The sequence below is a fragment of the Pyrus communis genome, chromosome 11 (genome assembly GCF_041283825.1).
Source record: "Pyrus communis isolate YQ-2024b chromosome 11, ASM4128382v1, whole genome shotgun sequence".
NCBI lineage: Eukaryota > Viridiplantae > Streptophyta > Magnoliopsida > Rosales > Rosaceae > Pyrus > Pyrus communis.
Window position 1 is genome coordinate 15841145 of NC_142575.1, and position 19620 is coordinate 15860764.

Below are 19620 nucleotides of genomic sequence, written 5' to 3' on the forward strand. Positions count from 1 at the left end.
AAACCAAAAATAATATACATATATGGTGGACTAGCAACACTCAATTTTTCTTTCATAGCAACACGCAATATTAGCTCCTACTCATTTTCAACAATAGCATGCAACACGCAATTTTTCAACAATAGCATGCAACACGCAATTTTTCTTTCATAGCAACACGCAATTTTAGCAACACGCAATTTTTCTTTCATAGCACGTACGACTAAGTCGTCCAAAAATCCACAAATGATACTCATCAATCATCATGTTTATAATATACATCAAAAAGCCACAGAAATTCATGATCATACACGTAGAGCACAGTCAAAGTTAGAGAGAGAGACCTTCACCGCAGCTGAGCTTGACACTTTTGAATCTCGTCTGAGAACGCAAGAAGGCGAGCAGAGTGGTTGAAGGATCAACGGTCGGGAGCTCAAACCTCTCTCCGTTAACTGCAAAAACTAGGCTGCCACCGCTTCCTGCCGCTGCGTCTCTTTCGTTGGCCATTTCTGTGAGCAAAGCGAGAGGAACCCAGCTGCTGTTTCAGAGGCAATGCTACTCAGCTACAAATTCATATATCGAAATTAAACTAACCCAACAACCACTCCAATAACAATGAAAAAGAAAGAAACAAAACGACGATTTGAAAAGTAATAACGGCATATTTTATTTTCAGAAGAACTTCATTTACTGACGGCACCTGTATTTTAATGCAAGTATCGCATTCACATGGTCCTTTGAATTTAGGAGTGAAGATCACAATTTTGACTTTCCTTCTTTTTTGTGATTGGTAAAGGACGAGAATGTTCTTCCAATTTTTTTTGAGATTCGGGTATCATTTAATCGTGTTCGTTCATTATATATCGTGTGATCAATTTTTATTAAGTATTATTTATATTTAATTTTAAATTTAAAATTTAAAATAATTTTTAATTACACGATGTACGATAAACAAATTCAATTAATTGATCCTTCGGATTTTTACAAAGAAAATCCAAAGAGAATAGTATACCATTGGTAAAAACTAAAAAGCTGACCGTCTGACAAAAAAAAAAGAAAAAATTAAATACTCAATCGTCTTTCAGAATATTTGGTTTTTTGTGTTTTAATTAGGCTTATTATATTAATTCGACAGTATAAAGTATTGCCCTTCAGATGCACACTAAATGATATTTTATGCATCACATATCATGCTCATACACCTCACCATTATCTGATCATCAAATTTTAGAACATGATTATGTGAAAAAGCAACACCATTATCTTCTTTGAGAAAGAAGGTGAGGGTTGTAATTTGACACCAATGAAGTTTAACCTTTATCCACCTCTAACGGTACATTTTGAATAAGGCGAAGCTTCGAAGTTCTATTCATCAAAAATAATTTTTTTCAATCAATGTGTTTGTAGTTTCATTAGTTAGACTTTTGTTCTATAATGGAGAGTGAGAATGATTTAGAGAGTTAAAGAAGATAAATAATTTTGTGAAATACATGTTAAAAGTGATTTGGGATGTATTTAGTATTTTTTTTTAAAGGAAAACTAATGAAAATGACTTGAAAACTTTGAGTTTTAACGATCAGGACAAAATAAAGGGTAAAGTAAATAGTATCATGTTTAACTTTTTAGTGTAAAAATGTGATTTTTCATTAAAGTGAACAGTACCATGGGCTTTTCGTTAAAACTCCCTTTTTTTAAACCTTATAAGGTGGAAATTGTCATTGCATATTAGACTTACTCCAACCCTTGTAGTAAAACTCAAATTTTAGGTCCTGAACTTAACAACTTGCTCTAATTCTTAGGGCAAATATGAGTTTTAACCCAAAACTCATTTATGGAACAAATTTAGAGTAAGACTAGAAAATGTGTCCGCGCGTTGCTGCGGGACTTGAATGCATCACCTTGAATTGCATGAATATTATACATTTTACCTGAATAAATTTAACACAATCATAAATGAAAAGAGGGATAGGTGAGTGAATGAAGTTAGTAAGATATGCAGCTTCGTTTTTATATACATTCAACTGAGTTGACATGAAAAGTCATTGTACAATGAATAGGACGAAACTGAACGTTTTGGTTCCCTAACCTGAAACCCCTCGTCTCAGGCACCCAACACCTCTCTCCCTCAGAAGATTGAGACTACTTTTCATATTTTCATTTTAATGTATCAGCAAGGAAACGATAGTATATTACAAAATCAGCGGTTTACAGAGAAATATAAATATTGTTTTCAAGGAATTAATATGATTGCAAATGTAATAGCTCCATACATAGTCAGGTAGGATAGATGATGGAAGACGCACTGAAATTTGAGGTCCATAAGTTGAGAAGAGTCCATAGCATTGATCCATATATGGATAGCTTGCACAAATCTACAATTCAAGCTCCGAACAAAGTATCAATTTATCAGCAATTGTGACATTCATTATTCCTAAAAAAGTTATTGATTCACAAATAAACAAATGAAAGTAATCGGAAAAGAAACGCTTACCACATGCTAGCTGAATCCGAACTCAAAATGACCAAGATATTATCCCAGCAATGATCACAAAGAGATTGCTGCCGGGGACTTCTGTCCATCCCCTAATATATCCATTAAAAAACGTCAAAAAAAGATTTACGGTAACTGCCCAACAATTATAATTATATGGTTCTATTGGCATATTCAGAATTCAAAATAAAATCTGGCAGTTGTTTGCACTTGTAAAAAATTTCTCTTTACAAAACTACATAAATTGTAATGACCCAAGAAATCAAAATTTGATTAGGCATTAGAAACAATGTTACCTTTTGGAGAAAAGATTGCTCAACCAAACGGAAGCCCAAATTTAAAACAGCAACTGAATGAGAATCTGACGTTATAAAATTCGTAAGAAGTGTGTAGTGCGTCTAATTTAAAAAGTCTCTCACGCATATGTAATTGCATGTAGGGCACCAGATTTATACGGAAAAAAAAAAACCTTGATACCAAAGGACTGCAAAGGATTGCTTTGTCATAGAAAGTAAAAGAATAAATTGAATCAACTGAACATGCTTGTTGCCAACCAACAAAGTAAAACACGGGGCAACAAAATCACAAATCAACATAGGCATCTCTTAAGAATTTAAATAACCAAGATTTCGATGAACTGATTGTAATCATTTGTGCATAGATATGTCACTATTTACATAAAACACGTGAAGGACAATCAGTTTAGAGTTTCAAAATATAAAATATTAAAATTTCCATAAAAGATAAGCATTGGGAAACAAAGTTGGCATCTTACCTTCCACAATAGGTCAACAAATCCTTTGATTACGCTTTAGCTTCTTGTTTAACTGAAAACACAAATTCATTGTTCAGAATATCATAATTTCATGGAATGGTTCACCTTTGAATCAAGAACTCCCTTGTTTTATGTATGGTACTGATAATCAACTCATAATATTGGATCTCAATTTATTTCAAACTTTTATGCATTTTTTACTATTCTAGGATCCATTTAGGCAATCTCTTAGACCATTAGTTTGTTCCATTTGACTAAAATTAAAAACAGCACATCCGCTTGCTGCTTAGTGACTTGATAAGCCAGTCACAAAGATAACATGTAGAATACAAATATGGATCAGGAAAAAACAACAGCTATAGAATTCATTATATAGAAGAAAAATACATACTTATTGTGAGGTTATCCCAGCTATCCACTATGACCCAATATATATAGCAAGTAAAAACTATGGCAGCAAAGATCTCACGTATATAAATCTTACATAAACTTTGTTTTTGTACAGTGTCTTATCCCTTCAATGACAGTTTGTTTCTTATCCAGAAAAATAAAATGAGCAGGTTAATGATACTCACATGTGCAACAAAATGCTAATCCTATGGTCTAAAGTTAACTGAGTTTTTTAGTGTAAAATCCCTAATTTCACTGCATTTCGATTGATCACAGTTCGTGACTTGTTAAACTTGATATATCCTTAGACATTTTGGGAAGTTGATAGCTTAAATTTTCTTTAGTCACAGATGTGCTCATAAAAGCAAATTACAGCGACCCAATCTATACTAAAAACTTGGAGAAGGGACTCAATTAGTCAATGAACAGGTGCCTCACCTTTCATGTTAAAGACCAAAGAGAGAAAACCAAGCCGAACTCTTCAAAATTCATTGGCACACATGCATCATCGGCTCAATTGAATGTATAATGCATACTTAGATACAACCATTCAAACAATTGTTATAGATTGACATAAGCCTCCAAACTTCAAAAAAATTGAAACCTTAAAAAAGCAACACCTTTTTTCCTTCATATTTGAACTGTTTCGATTAGCTTATCTCTCTATCACTTGATTCATTATTTCTAAAGGAAGTTATAATCACTACCAAAACAGCTTAATAACAGTTGATTGTCTCTAAAAAAAAAAAAAGAGGGAAAATATGAAATACTAACTGTACTCAAAATCCCAAATGCGTAACACATGGTTCTAATCTAAACCCTGATTCTAAAATTTAGAATTGGACACAAAAATGAAAATTGGAATGATTAGCATGGAAATGAGAAGGGAGAAGGTCTTCCTTACCAACGACGATGAAATCCAACTACTATTTCAAGCTCCCTCAATCATAACCTGTAGGAAAATATCAAGCCCAAACATAAGTTCACTAAAATCCGAATTCAATATAATCAAACACAAACAAAATACCAAAATTATAAATAAATAAAAAACTAAACTAAACTATAAAATTAAACTTTCAACTAAATACCCCAAAATTTAAATTACTTACCAGTAACAGATTTCTCTGAGTAATCAACTTCTCGATTATGGTCATCGATCACAACATTCTCCAAAACTGCCAAACACTTGCAACCATATTTGATAAGAATTTGAAATATCACTCCAATCATGACACAGAACATAAACATTTCGCGCTAACTGTCATTTTTAAAGTAGAATGTTCAATTAAATCATGATGTTAAGTACCAGTACCAAATTTGATAGCATTCCAAATATCTGGTTCCCAGTTCTTTGACAAATCAATGCACTTGGCATAGCAACCACCTTCAATGTTTGACACACCATTGTTGCTCCAGCAGTGCTCATCAAATCCAATTAGATACCGATTATGATCCGTAGACAGAGTTGTCTTCCCAGTGCCTGCAACAAACATCCTAGGATCAGTTACACAAACACAAAAGAAACTGAAACATAAAAGATTGATGTATCATCGCCAATTGATCATTGCACACATAAAATTATCATGATTCATACCTCTGCGTCGATATGGAATTTTATAAACTGGACAAATGGAACCCGATTTCATTGACTTCACGGTGCAAATGCTGTAAAAAATAAGCAAACACTGGCAATATGATCAAGCACATTCCAAGTATTAATACATCAAAATAAAACCTAACATTCATATGCGAATAATAATGAAGGTAGAGATTACTTGCAGAAGAGATGATTGCAATTGAGTGAATCCGCAGAACTCAGTAGACTCAAACTGCAAAACAGATAGGGAAAAATCAAACCCATTAACAGAGTGAAGAGAAATTTTAAATCTTTAAATGAATTCTAGACAAAATCATGTAAAGGGTCTGTTTTGGCTACCGAGAAACTTAGTATACATTTGAATATTATAACATTTTAATACAAAAATTTAGCTTTATTCAGATGGGAGACATCAAAGGTTGCATCATTTAGCTTCGCATATGGCTACAACACAATTTCAAAAACTCTGTCATCTCAAAGTCACATTCTTTATCAAACTCCCACTCCGGAATCGAACAGAGGTTGATAACGGGCAAAAAGAAATACAAAGTACGAAATATAATCAATATCATCAGTCGAAACTTTGTGCAAAGGGTGAGGGGTCAACCATCTGACTTTTTTCCCCTTAACCTCTACTTGCATGGACAAACAACGGAAGAATTCATACCCAAATAACACAATAACATAAAATGCACAGTTGAAGATTTGATAAGCAGTGTACAGTACATAACCAAACCTGATAATATATGCCTTTAACAGATACAAAGACTTTACGCAATTTATGAGTCCAAGATATGTAAGCTTGTCATTCATGACTCAACCTGGTACGAAAGCAACACCAATATTAAGGGAAGATTCCACGAAACGATTAACTCCTAGAAGTAACTAAGCATCATTTCATACTTCAGAACTCCTTTTTTTAGAAAAATTCAAATATACCTTTCGACAGTTATGAATGCGTTTGACATCAATTCTGTCCTCAATAGCTGAGGCAGTCGTCTATATCTCTAAGTGCATCAACGAATTTTGGATATCTGCAATTCCAAACATACCAAACAACAACTGTCAGAGACCCTACATACAATAACAGACATGCAACTAATTTTTTAACAGTAAGAAAAACCCAACAAACCTCTGCAAAATAATTCTATCTAATTTGTAAGTGGGTCTTCTTTCTTTCAGGAGAGCAGCTCGTTCCTTGTTCTTCTTCGCATCGGCTCTCTTTACTTTTCTTTCGTATGCTTTTATCTCTCTCAACTACTCGAGTAGCGGTTCATGCTGAACGAAAGAAACATCCTTCAAGTAATAATAGGTATGGTGATTTCCTTTCACCTTTTTCTTCAGCTCCCAAGGGAACACGCCCTTTAGAATACACAATTTTCTATAATTTCCAACAACATGCACATATATTAAGCAATCATACAATAATTCAACCGATAAATCCGAATAATGCACAAACCCTAAACCCTAGATTAACATAAATTACATAAATCATGTGAAAATACAGAAATTACAACTTGAATACCAAAGACAGACCTGAAGAGGGGAAGACTGACTTGAAGCTGCTTGACAGCTTGTGACCTGGTGACGTACCTCGCGACATTTCCTTCCTTCTTCTTTCCCTGCAAATTCGAGGGACAATCAACTGGAAGTGTGAAAAAATGGTGAAATTAAATATTGGAAATTGTTCTTTTAATACTTATGTATATAGGAGAGCTTATCGGAGACGGAGGAGGTGACCTAGAATTTACTGCAGGCCTGTAATGCTTATGCTTCACCGGGGCCTCGATTTGCAGATAGAGGCTTGGCCCAATTGAAACGAAGCACAGCCTCTCTCCCCCTTAAAATCTGAAATCCCCACCCAAAAAACCACGCACGGGCCTTCCTGACGTGAACGGTGGAGTAAGACGACATAGGCGAAAGAAGAGATCGGCGAGGGATCTGAGGGAAATTACAGAGTGAGAAAATTTTTCTTGGGATTTTTATTGTGTCATTTGAGGACTACAACAGTGAAATATAGTGAAAGAATAATTAAGGGCAAGCTGATTGTATGATTGAAGAAATCTCATACCTTCCATAAAAAAAATCAAAGTGAAAACCGGGAAGAGATTGATACCTTACCAAACGTTGGGGGTAGCCCAAGTTGACCGAAATGGACGAAACCTTGCTCGACCTCTCTCTCTGTCCACATGAGAAAACAACATCACCCAAAAGGTCAGAGATTTCCAAAACCAAAAGGAAATTAAGAGAGAGAAACGGAGGAGAGTGAGAGAGAGAGAGAGAGAGAGATCGGAGTACCGTTAGTTAAATCGTGGACGGCGTCGGTTCTCCGATCACTGTAATCCCTGAAGATCTTTTCGGTCGTTCGCCGACTCGAGCCCATCTCCCTGCTCCTCTCCTTCATCTCACCGAAGCTCTCGAGCTACAGAAATGAAGGCCAGACCCTGCCATTCGTCCCTGAGGCATCCCCTCATCATCGACTCTGTTCGTAACCTGTCAACCCTAAAGAATACACACACCCATGCTTTCCGCTCTGTATCTCTCTCCATGTCCATCTCTCTCTCTAAAATGGGAGAAAATCCCATAGATCCTGGCAGAGGAGCTAGCAAAATCTTTCTCTCACTCAGTCCAAATCCGTAGCTCCCATCCGTCTCTAATCTGTCAGGCCCTGTGTCTCCCTCCTCTAGTCTCTTTGTCCCCCTCTCTCCGCTCGCCACAGCGACACCCAGCTGTCTCCGAGTAAAAAATGGGAGCCATTATCTCTCTCAAATTCGTCAGCCATGATGTCCCCTTCCCCTCTCTCTCCCCAAGTCAAAGCTGAAATGCAGGCCCTGTGTCTCCCTGCTCTGTAGTCGCTCTGTCCCCCTCTCTCCGCTCGACACAGCGACATCCAGCTGTCTCCGAGTCAAAAATGGGAGTCATCGTCTCTCTCCAATCTGTCAGCCGTGATATCCCCCTCCCCTCTCTCCCCGAGTCAAAAGCTGAAATGCAGCGAACGGTTGAAAATCAGTTCTTAAGCCTGAGTGGCAATTGTGTAAATAAAACGAAAGTGTGTTAAAAGCAACCGAGTGGCAATTCTGTAAATAAACTGAAATGTGGTCCAAAACACTGTTCATTTCTATAGTGCAATTTCGCCTCCTTCTTTAGACTAAAGTAATTCCTCCAGGGTTAGTGGGGCTGGCCATCATATACATGTATTCTTTTTAATTTTATATTTATAAATTCATTGAATCCAACTGCTAAGAACTAATATAGTCAAATCCAACGATAAAAAAAATGATCTAACAGTCCAAATTTAAATCTAACAGTTAAAGTAATTAAAAAAATTTATTTCATATGTTTCATATTCCTTCATAGTGTTCCACAATTTTTACGGTGTCGGCTTAGTGATTTTGTCATCCCAATCTGAAATGTCCACTTGGACTCAGAATTAGCTTTGTTGGTCAGCAAAGGAAGGTGATGAAGCCATAAAGTGTAGTGATGTGAAAAAATGTAAATAAATTTAAACCTAAAAGTGCCTAAATGTAAGAGTGCGCATATGAGTGGGAATGGATCCATTTCACACATGATGTCAGAGCATAAGTACAGTATAGTAAAATTAGAATAAAAACTATACCATCAGAAGTAGCTCCGATATCAGTGTTTCCTAGAGATCCTTGTTGATACGAACATTGGCACTAAATCCTGGAGAGGCGAAAAAACAAGGGTGAGTGGCTTAAAAATAAAGCTTTGTAGAAACCTTTTTGAAAACATAATAGCCCATCGCCGTAAAACAAGTATAGTTTCCAAATATAATATACTACGTATAGCATGAAAGTACTTATCGTAGTCAGCAATAACTAAAAAATGCAATACTTCATAACAATTCGTAAATAAGCATATAACTTCTAGTAATTACAATATCTCACAGAAATAAACATATCATATTGAGTTCTCATCGACATATGCTAACACATGAGTTCATGCAGAGATATTCCAACATGAACAGGATTGGGTGTAATAATGATTTATGCTATAGTACTACAATCACGTGAAGACTGATGCTATGCACATCACATACGAGTCCTAATTGCCTATAGCAATCTAGGACAAGACTAACACCTACAATGGATCTAAAGTGAGCTTACGGTGCGATGTGAATGTACACGTGAAAGAATGGCCCCAAACATCAAAGATCCTTGCGATGCGTTTCACCTAGAAGCGAAACCATTCACATAAATATATAACGTATATACACGTTTTTGTACAAAGTACGGTTAATAAAGAACCTACTTTAAAATGGTTGAATTTTAGAAAACGGTCGGCGGATTTGGATTCGGCACGTCGAGAAACCTAAGGAGGAATCTCGAGTTCCTCCATGCATCACCGCACGCGCCGCCACAAGATGGCTACACAGGCAGCCACGCACTATACATGCGCCGGTCATCGCGATTTTCAGATTTTTACAGGTTTTTTAACTAAAATTGAGAGCTCATTCCGTGCTTAATTCTTCACCAAACTCGATGATTCAAAAGCAAATTTGAAGCTAGAAATGTATGGAACAAAAATATGCCAAAGTGGGGCCTATTTATGGTATGTGTTGGCCGGAAAAATGGCCTAAAAGTGGCCAGGTGGTCACGGTTCTAGGTTTCCAAAAATCTAGGGAAGTCTCTCCCTTAGCCATTTCTGCAACAACTATCCTCCAAATCAAGTATAGAGGTTACAAACAGTACCAGATCATGTTTGAAAGGAAAAATCTGAAGGATTTCGATAATTACCATGGTTGCACAGTGGAGTTTTGCTAGGAAAATGGATGTGGTGATGATGTGTTTTCTCTGCACTTTTAGAGGGAGGGACGAGAGAATGAGGTAAGGAAAGTGGGAGAGAGTCTGGTAGTCAGTGGTGGTCTGGAGTTCGCCGGAGTGGCGATGATGATGATCTCAGCCTCACGGTTGTCCAGTGTTTGTAGGGGTGAAAGAGACGACAGAGAGGTTGAGGGAGAGAGGTGTAGAATACAAGAGAGACAGAGGGGGATATGACATGGTGGTCTGGTGTGGTTTAGCATTTCCTGGGGAGCTCGCCAGAGGAGGTAGGCAGTGGTGACCGCTGTCGAGTCTCTGTGTTTACAAAGATGAGAGAGTTAAAGAATAGAGAGAGAGTGAATATAATAGGGGAGAATAAGATAGAGATGAGAGTGTTTCAAAAGAAAAAAAATAGGGGAAAATGCGAGGGAGACACAGGTGTAAGGGACAAGGCCATAAAAGAGAAACATAAAATATCTCATGCGAAATGTAAAATTACCATATCGCGTTTCATATTCGTAAGTCCATAAAATCTCCATCGTAATTTTAAATTTGATTTCGCTTGCACCTATACGTTTGTACCATCAAGTACTTCGAGAATATGGTAAAATAAAAACTCATCATGTAATGATGGTCAACGAAAGTTGATAATCTCGCCACTAAGGGCGTTTTTGTCAATTCACTCATTTAGAATTTAATAAAATCTTCAAATTAGGAACGGGCTGTCACATTTTTCAATATTTAGTAGAATCTAAATATTTTTAGGTTAAAATGTTCATAAAATTAGATTAGAATAGATTAGAATAGTCTACGTAATTTTATTTATTTTTTTTTGTAAAAAGTTACATTAAGAAAAAAATTATTCTAAATTCATTCTTTAATAATATCGAGCTAAATTAACTTAAAAGGGTTGGAGGAGAAAAACTGTTTTTGGGTTAAAACCTAAATTTTATGGGTTCATTATTATTAAATATTAATATGGGGTGCTAATTAAAAAAAAAACCTTTAATTACTAGATATTTGTTTAAAAAAAAAAAATTTAAGATCTAACTGTTTAAATGTCTAAAGTATCTTCTTTTCCAAAAATAACACAAATTAACCTCATTAATCTCGAAATTAGTGCTCACAACTATACGATGAAATAATAATATAATAATTAATTATGAATATCTTCCCACAGAAATTTTAACAAATCTAATTGAGAAGCTTTGTGGAATGAAAATTTGAATTAAACTGAAAATTATTAAGCATCAAATTTAACACATGAAAATAATAGATTGAAAACATAAGAAACAAGACCTAGGGCATCCAAATTCATCATAACCTATCACATCCCATCCCAAATTTAATCATATTTTATTCCCTAGCATTGAAAATTTTCAAAAAATGCCCTTGGTTGGCTAAGTGGAAATCCTAAGTGGACATTTGATTCTTTATCACTCTCTGTCCATTTTCACGTCTTTCTAGGTAGTACGTGTCCTTACGAACACGTGAGCATGAATGAGGTGTAAATTGGACGATTTATGCTCTTTTTCCAAAGAGGGGCAAAATGATAATTTTGCACCATCGGGATTCCATTACTTGTTTATACAAACAACAGTGAGTTGCCAGTATTACGGGTTGCAGATTGTAATATCAATGATTTATTCATTGGGTTCGTTAAGCAATTGGGCAAGTAGGCCTGTCTCTGTTAGTATTTTATTAAGTTAAAATTAGTAGCTGGCCCCTAGTTGCTAATGTTCATTGACTAAAATCATATTGGTTTTCAGATTTTGATCCAAGATGTAATGATGAATTAACATGTTAGTTACATAATTTTTTAAAATAAAAATTAATAATTGATATAGAATTTTAATACTCACACCTTTATTAGACTCCTAACTAATTTTCAATTCAAAACATTTCCAAAATAAATAAAAAATTAGAATAAGTTTGTAGCCATTAGCTTTTTATAAAATATTCTTCAATTTTTTAATCTTACATGCACCCTTCATGTAATTTTTTTCAAATTTTAATGTTAAAATGTACCCTTTCTTAAATATACCAATTTGTTATATGTAAAATGTACCCTTTTTTTTATTTAAAATCTATTCAATTTTTCTCTACTCCATTTTTTAACTTATATGGGGACATTCTTTTCTTTTGATTTGAGAATGTATCCATGTCAAGTTTAAACGAAGAAATTTACTAATGTTATTAAGCCTAATATCCCCCCCCCCACCTTTTTTTTTCTTTTTTTTTTCTTTTTTTTTGTGGTTTTGAAGAATGTACCCATGTTTTGGTACAATAATTTTTTTGTTAATTTTGATGAATGTACCCATGTTTACACACACACACACACACACACACACACACACACAATAGTATAATTTATATTTTAATATTTTTAATCCCACAAATTATGAGTTTTTATTTAAAATCTCATTAATATAAACAACTATAAATTTCAATTTTTAATTTAAAAAATATAGTAACATACATAGAAATAAATTATCACATTAATTTCAGGAACTTCGATCAAAAATTGAAAACCAGCAAGGCTTCAATAAAAAAATATTGATAGCTAGGGACCGCATCCAAAGTCACCATTTTATTAATTAGGCCTCGTGCCTAACTAAGTATTATTTGGGCTTGACCCAAAGACACACACACGTTTCTAGTAGTGGTCGTCATCGTGTGGGCACGAGTGGAACCAAATTCGAAGTCCATATGATTTAGTTACGTTTAAAAGAAATAAATTCAATACATTTCCTACCCTATTGCTATAATTAAGTGGTGGGACCCACATTTAATTTTAATTGGGAAATAGACAAAATAGGCATTTTCTTAATCATGAGACATAAATAGAATTTTTTTTTAATATGCACACAACATGTACACTCCATGCACAACAATCGGAAATAAATAAAAATTTTTCTACACCTTGAAATGACCAAATTGCCCTCATATATAAATGAGTTATTTCCTTCCATTTTCTGATTTCTCCCTCTCTACTTCGTCTTTACTCTTTCTCTCTCTCTGCCTCCCTCCCCCTCCCTCTAATTTTTCTGAAATTCTTTTACTCTTTCTCTCTCTCTCTGCCTCCCTCCCCCTCCCTCTAATTTTTCTGAAATTCATACAACAACCAAATTTTGCTTCTTTGTAACCTAGTTGGAAGATTTGATTTATTTGGAGATAGTTGGTGTTTGTTGATTGGCCCTTTTGATAAATGAACACATTTATCACTTGCAGTTGCAGATTGAGAATTTCTTCCTCAAATCATCATCTTCTTCCCCAAATTCGAAATCCCATTCAAAACCCATCTGGGTCCAAACCAATTTTCAGTCTAATTTTTTTTCAAATTTGAAAGAAAATCCATTATGAAAACTAAAGACACTATTTTTTCTGTTGCAATCTCTCTCTCTCTCTCTCCTCTACAGATGAACGCCTTTTACCTCGAAGTTCGAAAAAAATCCCAAATTTGTTATATGTATCAATACGTGCAACGAGATCGATTTTGTGGTGGACATGCATCATGCAATTGGCAGCGTTGGAGGATATGTTGGGGCCTAGATGTAATACCCTCAAAATTTTAGAAATTATGTGGATATTCATGTTATTGTTTAGGTGGATGAAATTAGAAATAGATCGATTTATGGTTATGAAATTCGAAAGGGGAAAATGTGAAATCCCACTTCCGGATTAAGAATTAATTATGTTGTATAATTTTTTGTTAAGTGGGGAATGATGAAAAGTGCCCTATTCGTTTAGCGTAACTATACGAGGACGTATTTTCTCCTCATATATTTTATCGTAATTCTTGATATATTTGAATAGAGGACGACCCTACGAGCGTGTAGGTGCAAACGGATCTTAATTCTGAGTTAGAACGGAGAAATTACGAGCCTCAGAAGTAGTGAGACCTTTTTGACACGTGGAATAGTATAGTAACTCTCTATAATTAGACAGCCAAAATTATGAAGTTTCTAGAAAGAGGAAAACTGATCCAAAAGGCCCAGAAACCCCAACCCAATTCGTGACCCAGTTGACTCCCGCGACATCCCATTTTTTTACGCCAATTTCGGCCAACTCCGGTGGAGTTTTTCAACGCCACCACCACCATCACGAAGCTCTCACTCCCCTCTACAAAATCCAACCAAGAACCACCTTGATTAGCCACGGTATGTGGCGGTGTGAGGCCATAAAAACCGATGAAAACCAGTGGTGCTCTGGCCACCCTTTTCATTTTTCCGGTGAATCGGCAAAGCGATGGCCGATGCCACCATTTGGATTTTGTAGCCCATCATCCCGGTAGTAAATCCTGACCAGCTTTGATCCCGTTGGACCATCGTGGGAGACGAATCGACACCGGAAAGCTTTAGACACCCGCCGGTTTTATTAGTGGAATTGACCCTCTTCCGTCCACTTTTGGACTTCGTGGCAGGTATAAAACTTGTTCCTCTTGTTGAGCTCTATCTTCTTGTAAATTTTGGTAGAATTTGGAGTACGACGAAAACGTGGGTTTCCGGTTACCAGAAACTACCACCCGAGGCGGCGGGTGTGGTGGCATGTGGGGAGAATTTGTTTACATGGATTTTGGTCAGCAGGACATCCTTGATGTCCTGATCCCATATCCAAAGTCCGTTCGTTGAAATTTGATGCGATGATTCGAATATTCAAATTTTTGGATAATTGTACCGTCGTACGATTTTTCGTAATTGATGACAATTCAACCGTTGGATCGTCACTAAACTTTGAGACATTATAGTACCTAATATTTGAGGACCTTAGGAACTTACGGATCAGGAATCCGACGTACGAATTTTCCCGAATTGGATTTGCAAGTTAGTAAATTAAAATGTCGAGCGCCACTTGAATGCTGTGATTGGTGGAGATCTGACCATTGGATTGAAATGAAATTTTAGTATGTTGTTCTAGAAGCGTAATGTGAACCACGAATGGCTTGATCCCTTAGTAAGGTACGTAGGCAATCTAACGAGAAGGTTTGATGCTGCCATAATAAAATACCTGAGATTAATCTTTTAGTGAAATTTGCTAAGAAAATGAATTTGGGGCCTATCTAAGTAATTGGCTTCCGAATTAGAAATTTCGGGTCGTTACAAAATTGGTATCAGAGCGAACGATCCTACTTCCTAATTTGTTATATTCTTGAATTATTATTGCTGTGAAATATGATACGCAATGTGAATGCATTATTTCATAAATTTTGTGAACAATATGCTATGTGAATTTTGATTTGCATTGATTTTGCATTATTCATAATTTCTATGATTAATGTGGCATTAATGTGAGATATATATGTGTTTTGAATCTCGCACTAGTAAAAGAGGGAATATATATACATATATTTATATATAGTATCGTGTTTGATGATGTGAAATGTGATTGCTGTGATATTGCAATATTTCATCAGTTTTATGCATCATAAGGCACTTATGTGAATTGCATGTGCCTTGTGAATGCATTATCTCAAAATTTTTGTGAATGAAGTGGCTTTCATGTGACATGCATGGTGAATGCATTATTCACAATTTTGGTGAATGAGTTGGCATTCATGTGATATATATATATATATATATATATATATATATATATATATATATGGTGCGACTCCATTGTGATTATGGACTCCACAACTCCGACACCCCCACCACCCTCTCAACCCCTTCACCATCCAAGAACTCAACACCGTCTGCACCATCCTCAACTCTCACAACCTCTCCAAGAACCCGACAAGTCCCTCGTCCTCGGATGGAAGCACGGCAACCCTCTCTTCCACAGAAAGGCCTTTATCGTCACACATGTCACAACAAGTCACTCGGGGTGGGGAAGACAAAGGAGATCTGGAGAATGATGGATATGTAGAGGTGCAGAGGGATCTGGGGAGTGAGAGCGGAAAGTGAGAGTAAGTGAGAGAGCAGAGAGTGAGAGAGAGAAAGAATGGAGAGTGAAGGTGAGAGCGGATGTGCAGTGGTGCAGAGGGAAAAGGGAAGGGGATCAGGGTGGGGAAGACAAAAGGGATCTGGGGAATAATTTTTTCTTGTTTTTTTAACTTTTATTTAATTAATTATTTTAATAGTTTAAGTTTTTTTTTAATTTTTTAATGACACACAGCGCCTAATCATTGTCCACGTGGGTGCCACGTCATCAGTTAACAGAAAACTTAATAGCCACACTAACGGATGTATGAGACTGTCCCAAAATTAACACTTTAGGTATGACTCTGGGACGAAAAAAACTTCATGTAATAAATGTTGAAAACCACGAAACTTGAGAGTAGTAAACAGCGATTTACCCAATTAATTATGTCGTATAATTTTTCGTTAAGTGGGGAATGACAAAAAATGCCCTATTTGGTTATCGTAATTCTTGATATATTTGAATAGAGGACGACCCTACAAGCGTGTAGGTGCAAACGGATCTTAATTCCAAGTTAGAACAGAGAAGTTACGAGCCTCGGAAGTAGTGAAACCTTTTAGACAAGTGGACTTACTATTAGTAGTAAGTCTCTATAATTAGACAACCAAAATTAGGAAGTTTCCAGAAAGAGGAAAACTGACCCAAAAGGCCCAGAAACCCTAACCCAATTCGTGACCCAGTCTTGAAGCTCTCACTCTCTTCTACAAAATCCAACCAAGAACCACCTTGATAAGCCACCATATGTGGCGGTATGAGGCCATAAAAACCGATGAAAACCAATGGTGCTTCGACCACCCTTTTCATTTTTTCGATGAATAAGCAAAGCGATGGCCGATGCCACCACCTGGGTTTTGTAGCCCATCATCCCAGGAGTAAATCCCAACTAGCTTTGATCCTATTAGACCACCGTGGGTGACGAATCAACATCGGGAAGCTTTAGGCACCCGCTAGTTTTATCAATGAAATTGACCCTCTTCCGTCCACTTTTGGACTTTGTTAAAGGTATAAAACTTGTTCCTCTTGTTGAGCTTTATCTTCTTGTAAATTTTGGTAGAATTTGGAGTTCGACGAAAAAGTAGGTTTCCAATCGCCAGAAACTACCACGCTCGGCGACGTATGTGGCGACGCGAGGGGGAGAATTTGTTTACATGGATTTTGGTCAATGGGACATCCTTGATGTCCTGAGCCCATATCCAAAGTTTGTTCGTTGAAATTTGATGCGATGATTTGAATATTCAAATTTTTGGATAATTGTACCATCGTACGATTTTTCGTAATTGACAACCATTCAACCATTGGATCGTCACCAAACTTTGAGACATTACAGTACATAATATTTGAGGACCTTAAGAACTTACGGATCGGGAATCCGACGTACGGATTTTCCCGAATTGGATTTGCAAGTTAGTAAATTAAAACGTCAACCGCCACTCTAATGTTGTGATTGGCGGAGATCCGACCATTGGATCGAAATGAAATTTTAGTATGTTGTTCTAGAAGCGTAATGTGAACTACTAATGGCTTGATCCCTTAGTAAGGTACGTAGGCAATCTAACGAGAAGGTTAGATGCAGCCATAATAAAATACATGAGATTAATCTTTTAGTGAAATTTGCTAAGAAAATGAATTTGGGCCCTATCTAAGTAATTAGCTTCCGAATTAGAAATTTTGGGTCGTTACACTAGATTCTAGAAATCCCTTAGAGATTTGTAGTTTATAAATCTTTGACTAGAACATGACATTTACATGATATGCTAATAGATCTGAGCTAACCCAAAAACCTAGAGCTCACAACTCTCTCTTTGAAATTAGAAAAATGACGTCGTCACTTGTGATGTCACCACTATATACACTATACATACACACATGCACATTATATGCACAATGGATACACTTAAAACATAATCGTTACGTAGATAAGGTTACAGTGGTAGTTTGAAAAGTCTTGTTACGTATATCAACCATCGCTTAACCGTGCACGTGGAAAACAAGATACTCGTTATTGTTATTTCATAGACAAGCATGACCCTTAATGTCCTCTAATCTTTTTCTTAATTTTTTTTTCACCGAGCCCAACCAGGGTGTGGTCATACTCGCTAAATTCCAGGGCCCAACATATGTGCATTATAACTAGTGAAAATTCATGCTTCTCATATTAAGTTGTATTTGTGCACACCATATGCACACCACATGCACATTACGAAAAAAATTTCACAAATTTTTGCAATTGAACACTTAAACTAGAAATTGTTCCATCCCATTTTTGTAGCACGTCAAAAAGTAAAGTTTATTCCACAACCCATAGGCCTTAACATGAAACACAAACCTTAATTTAACTTCTAAGTATTAATTCATCTTATAAACAACTCATTTATTCCATAAATCGTTGATGTAGAAACTTAGAACTAAACACCCTACCTTACTATGCCTGTCGAAGCTTTAGTCGCCAAAAAAATGGAACTTTCAAGCCACAACAGAAAATATGGGACAAAACCCAGCTTATTCTTCTCAACTCTTTTTCTCATCCCTTTGTTCGAAATTAGAGGTATGAGGTCAACCCAAACTCCAGCTCACTCTTCTCACCTCTTTTTGGACTTCCATCTCTTATCGTGATTACCTATGAATTGTAGCAAATTTTTTAACTTTGGGATTTGAAATCCCTTATCGTGATTACCTATGAATTGTAGCAAATTTTTCTTATTTTAATCATCTACATTCATTTCTTTTGATTTCTTTATTTTCCACATCTTCTTTTCCCCATGGTTCTATCCCTTTTCCCCGTGTGCACTCTCCACTACCTCACTCAATCACTCTTATTTCACTCCCTCACAGACTATCTCTGCTATTTTCTCTCTTAACTTTCTCTCTTAATCAAACTAAATTCTTGACGTCATTCCTAACTATCTACCTGTGATACCACTAGATTGAGATGTGTGACATTCACGACCCGGTTTCACCTTAAACACATTTTGATGGATTTGTTTTCAACCGTTCAAATTTGATTCAATGGACCTCGGTTTCACCTTAAACACATTTTGATGGATTTGTTTTCAATCGTTCAGATTTGATTCAATGGACCTAATTCGGTCCGCACCTTTGAAACGTGTTCACTTTTATGTTAGTTTGGTTTGCTTACAAGAGATTGGGCTTTTGCCTGATTTGTTCTTTAAAACAATTTTCAGGTAAAAAAAATCGTACATAACCTAAACCAAATTGACAAAACGGAACTGTTGGAACTGAATGCGCACACTTCCATGAATGGTGATCGAGCACAAATCTGAGTAAATCTGAGCAACTTACAAAACAATAAATAGTTGTGAGCAAGCCTAAGATCCTGCTGAAGGGGGATGTGTGATGGCCAAAGGCTCTCCGGCGGTCAAGTTAGTGAATGAAATTAGACTCAAGCAGTAAGCCAGAGAATTCAAGTGTTTAGATTGCGTTACCATAGATGAACCCTAAGTAGGTATATTTATACCATGCGGAAAGAAACCCTACTCCGTCTACTACAGCTCCACTTGGAGTTGGTGCCCCGGAGTAGAGTGATGGTGGCACCACTACTCCGTCTACTACAGCTCCACTTGGAGTTGGTGAATCCATGACCGAACTTTTGAGGTAACTATATTTAGATCAGACTTACTCTGGTCCTGAAAAATCATGGTCCCGCAATTGCCCTTAACTATCTGTATGA

General features: G+C 36.2%; 2 protein-coding genes across 13 annotated transcripts in view; both read right to left on the minus strand.

Moving 5' to 3' along the window:
* Positions 1-19620, minus strand: part of LOC137742967 (indole-3-acetaldehyde oxidase-like) — a 59027-nt gene that overhangs the window by 9299 nt on the left and 30108 nt on the right. The window contains exons 1-2 of one of the 2 annotated variants that reach the window (XM_088679318.1): positions 680-784; positions 324-517 (exon numbers count right to left, since the gene is read on the minus strand). In XM_088679318.1, the coding sequence (XP_088535444.1) occupies positions 324-486 (163 nt within the window). In that variant the 5' untranslated portion in view covers positions 487-517; positions 680-784. Of the gene's footprint in view, positions 1-323; positions 518-679; positions 785-19620 lie in introns of those variants that run through there. The other variant, XM_088679317.1, reaches the window with a different exon arrangement.
* Positions 1950-8236, minus strand: LOC137741340 (phosphoenolpyruvate carboxykinase (ATP)). 11 transcript variants are annotated; one of them, XM_088679321.1, is made up of 16 exons: positions 7531-8234; positions 7349-7413; positions 6973-7173; positions 6769-6854; positions 6365-6613; positions 6172-6266; positions 5969-6053; positions 5411-5464; positions 5230-5300; positions 4942-5115; positions 4745-4810; positions 4540-4587; positions 3246-3297; positions 2767-2819; positions 2471-2562; positions 1950-2351 (listed from the first exon to the last, which is right to left on the minus strand). In XM_088679321.1, exons 7-12 carry the CDS (start codon positions 6043-6045, stop codon positions 4577-4579), a joined length of 453 nt encoding a protein of 150 aa, XP_088535447.1. In that variant the 5' UTR covers positions 6046-6053; positions 6172-6266; positions 6365-6613; positions 6769-6854; positions 6973-7173; positions 7349-7413; positions 7531-8234; the 3' UTR covers positions 1950-2351; positions 2471-2562; positions 2767-2819; positions 3246-3297; positions 4540-4576. The 11 variants fall into 11 exon arrangements, with proteins under 11 accessions (XP_088535447.1, XP_088535445.1, XP_088535449.1 ...); XM_088679319.1 differs by having other exon boundaries at positions 2767-2831; XM_088679323.1 differs by having other exon boundaries at positions 1950-2363; positions 2767-2831.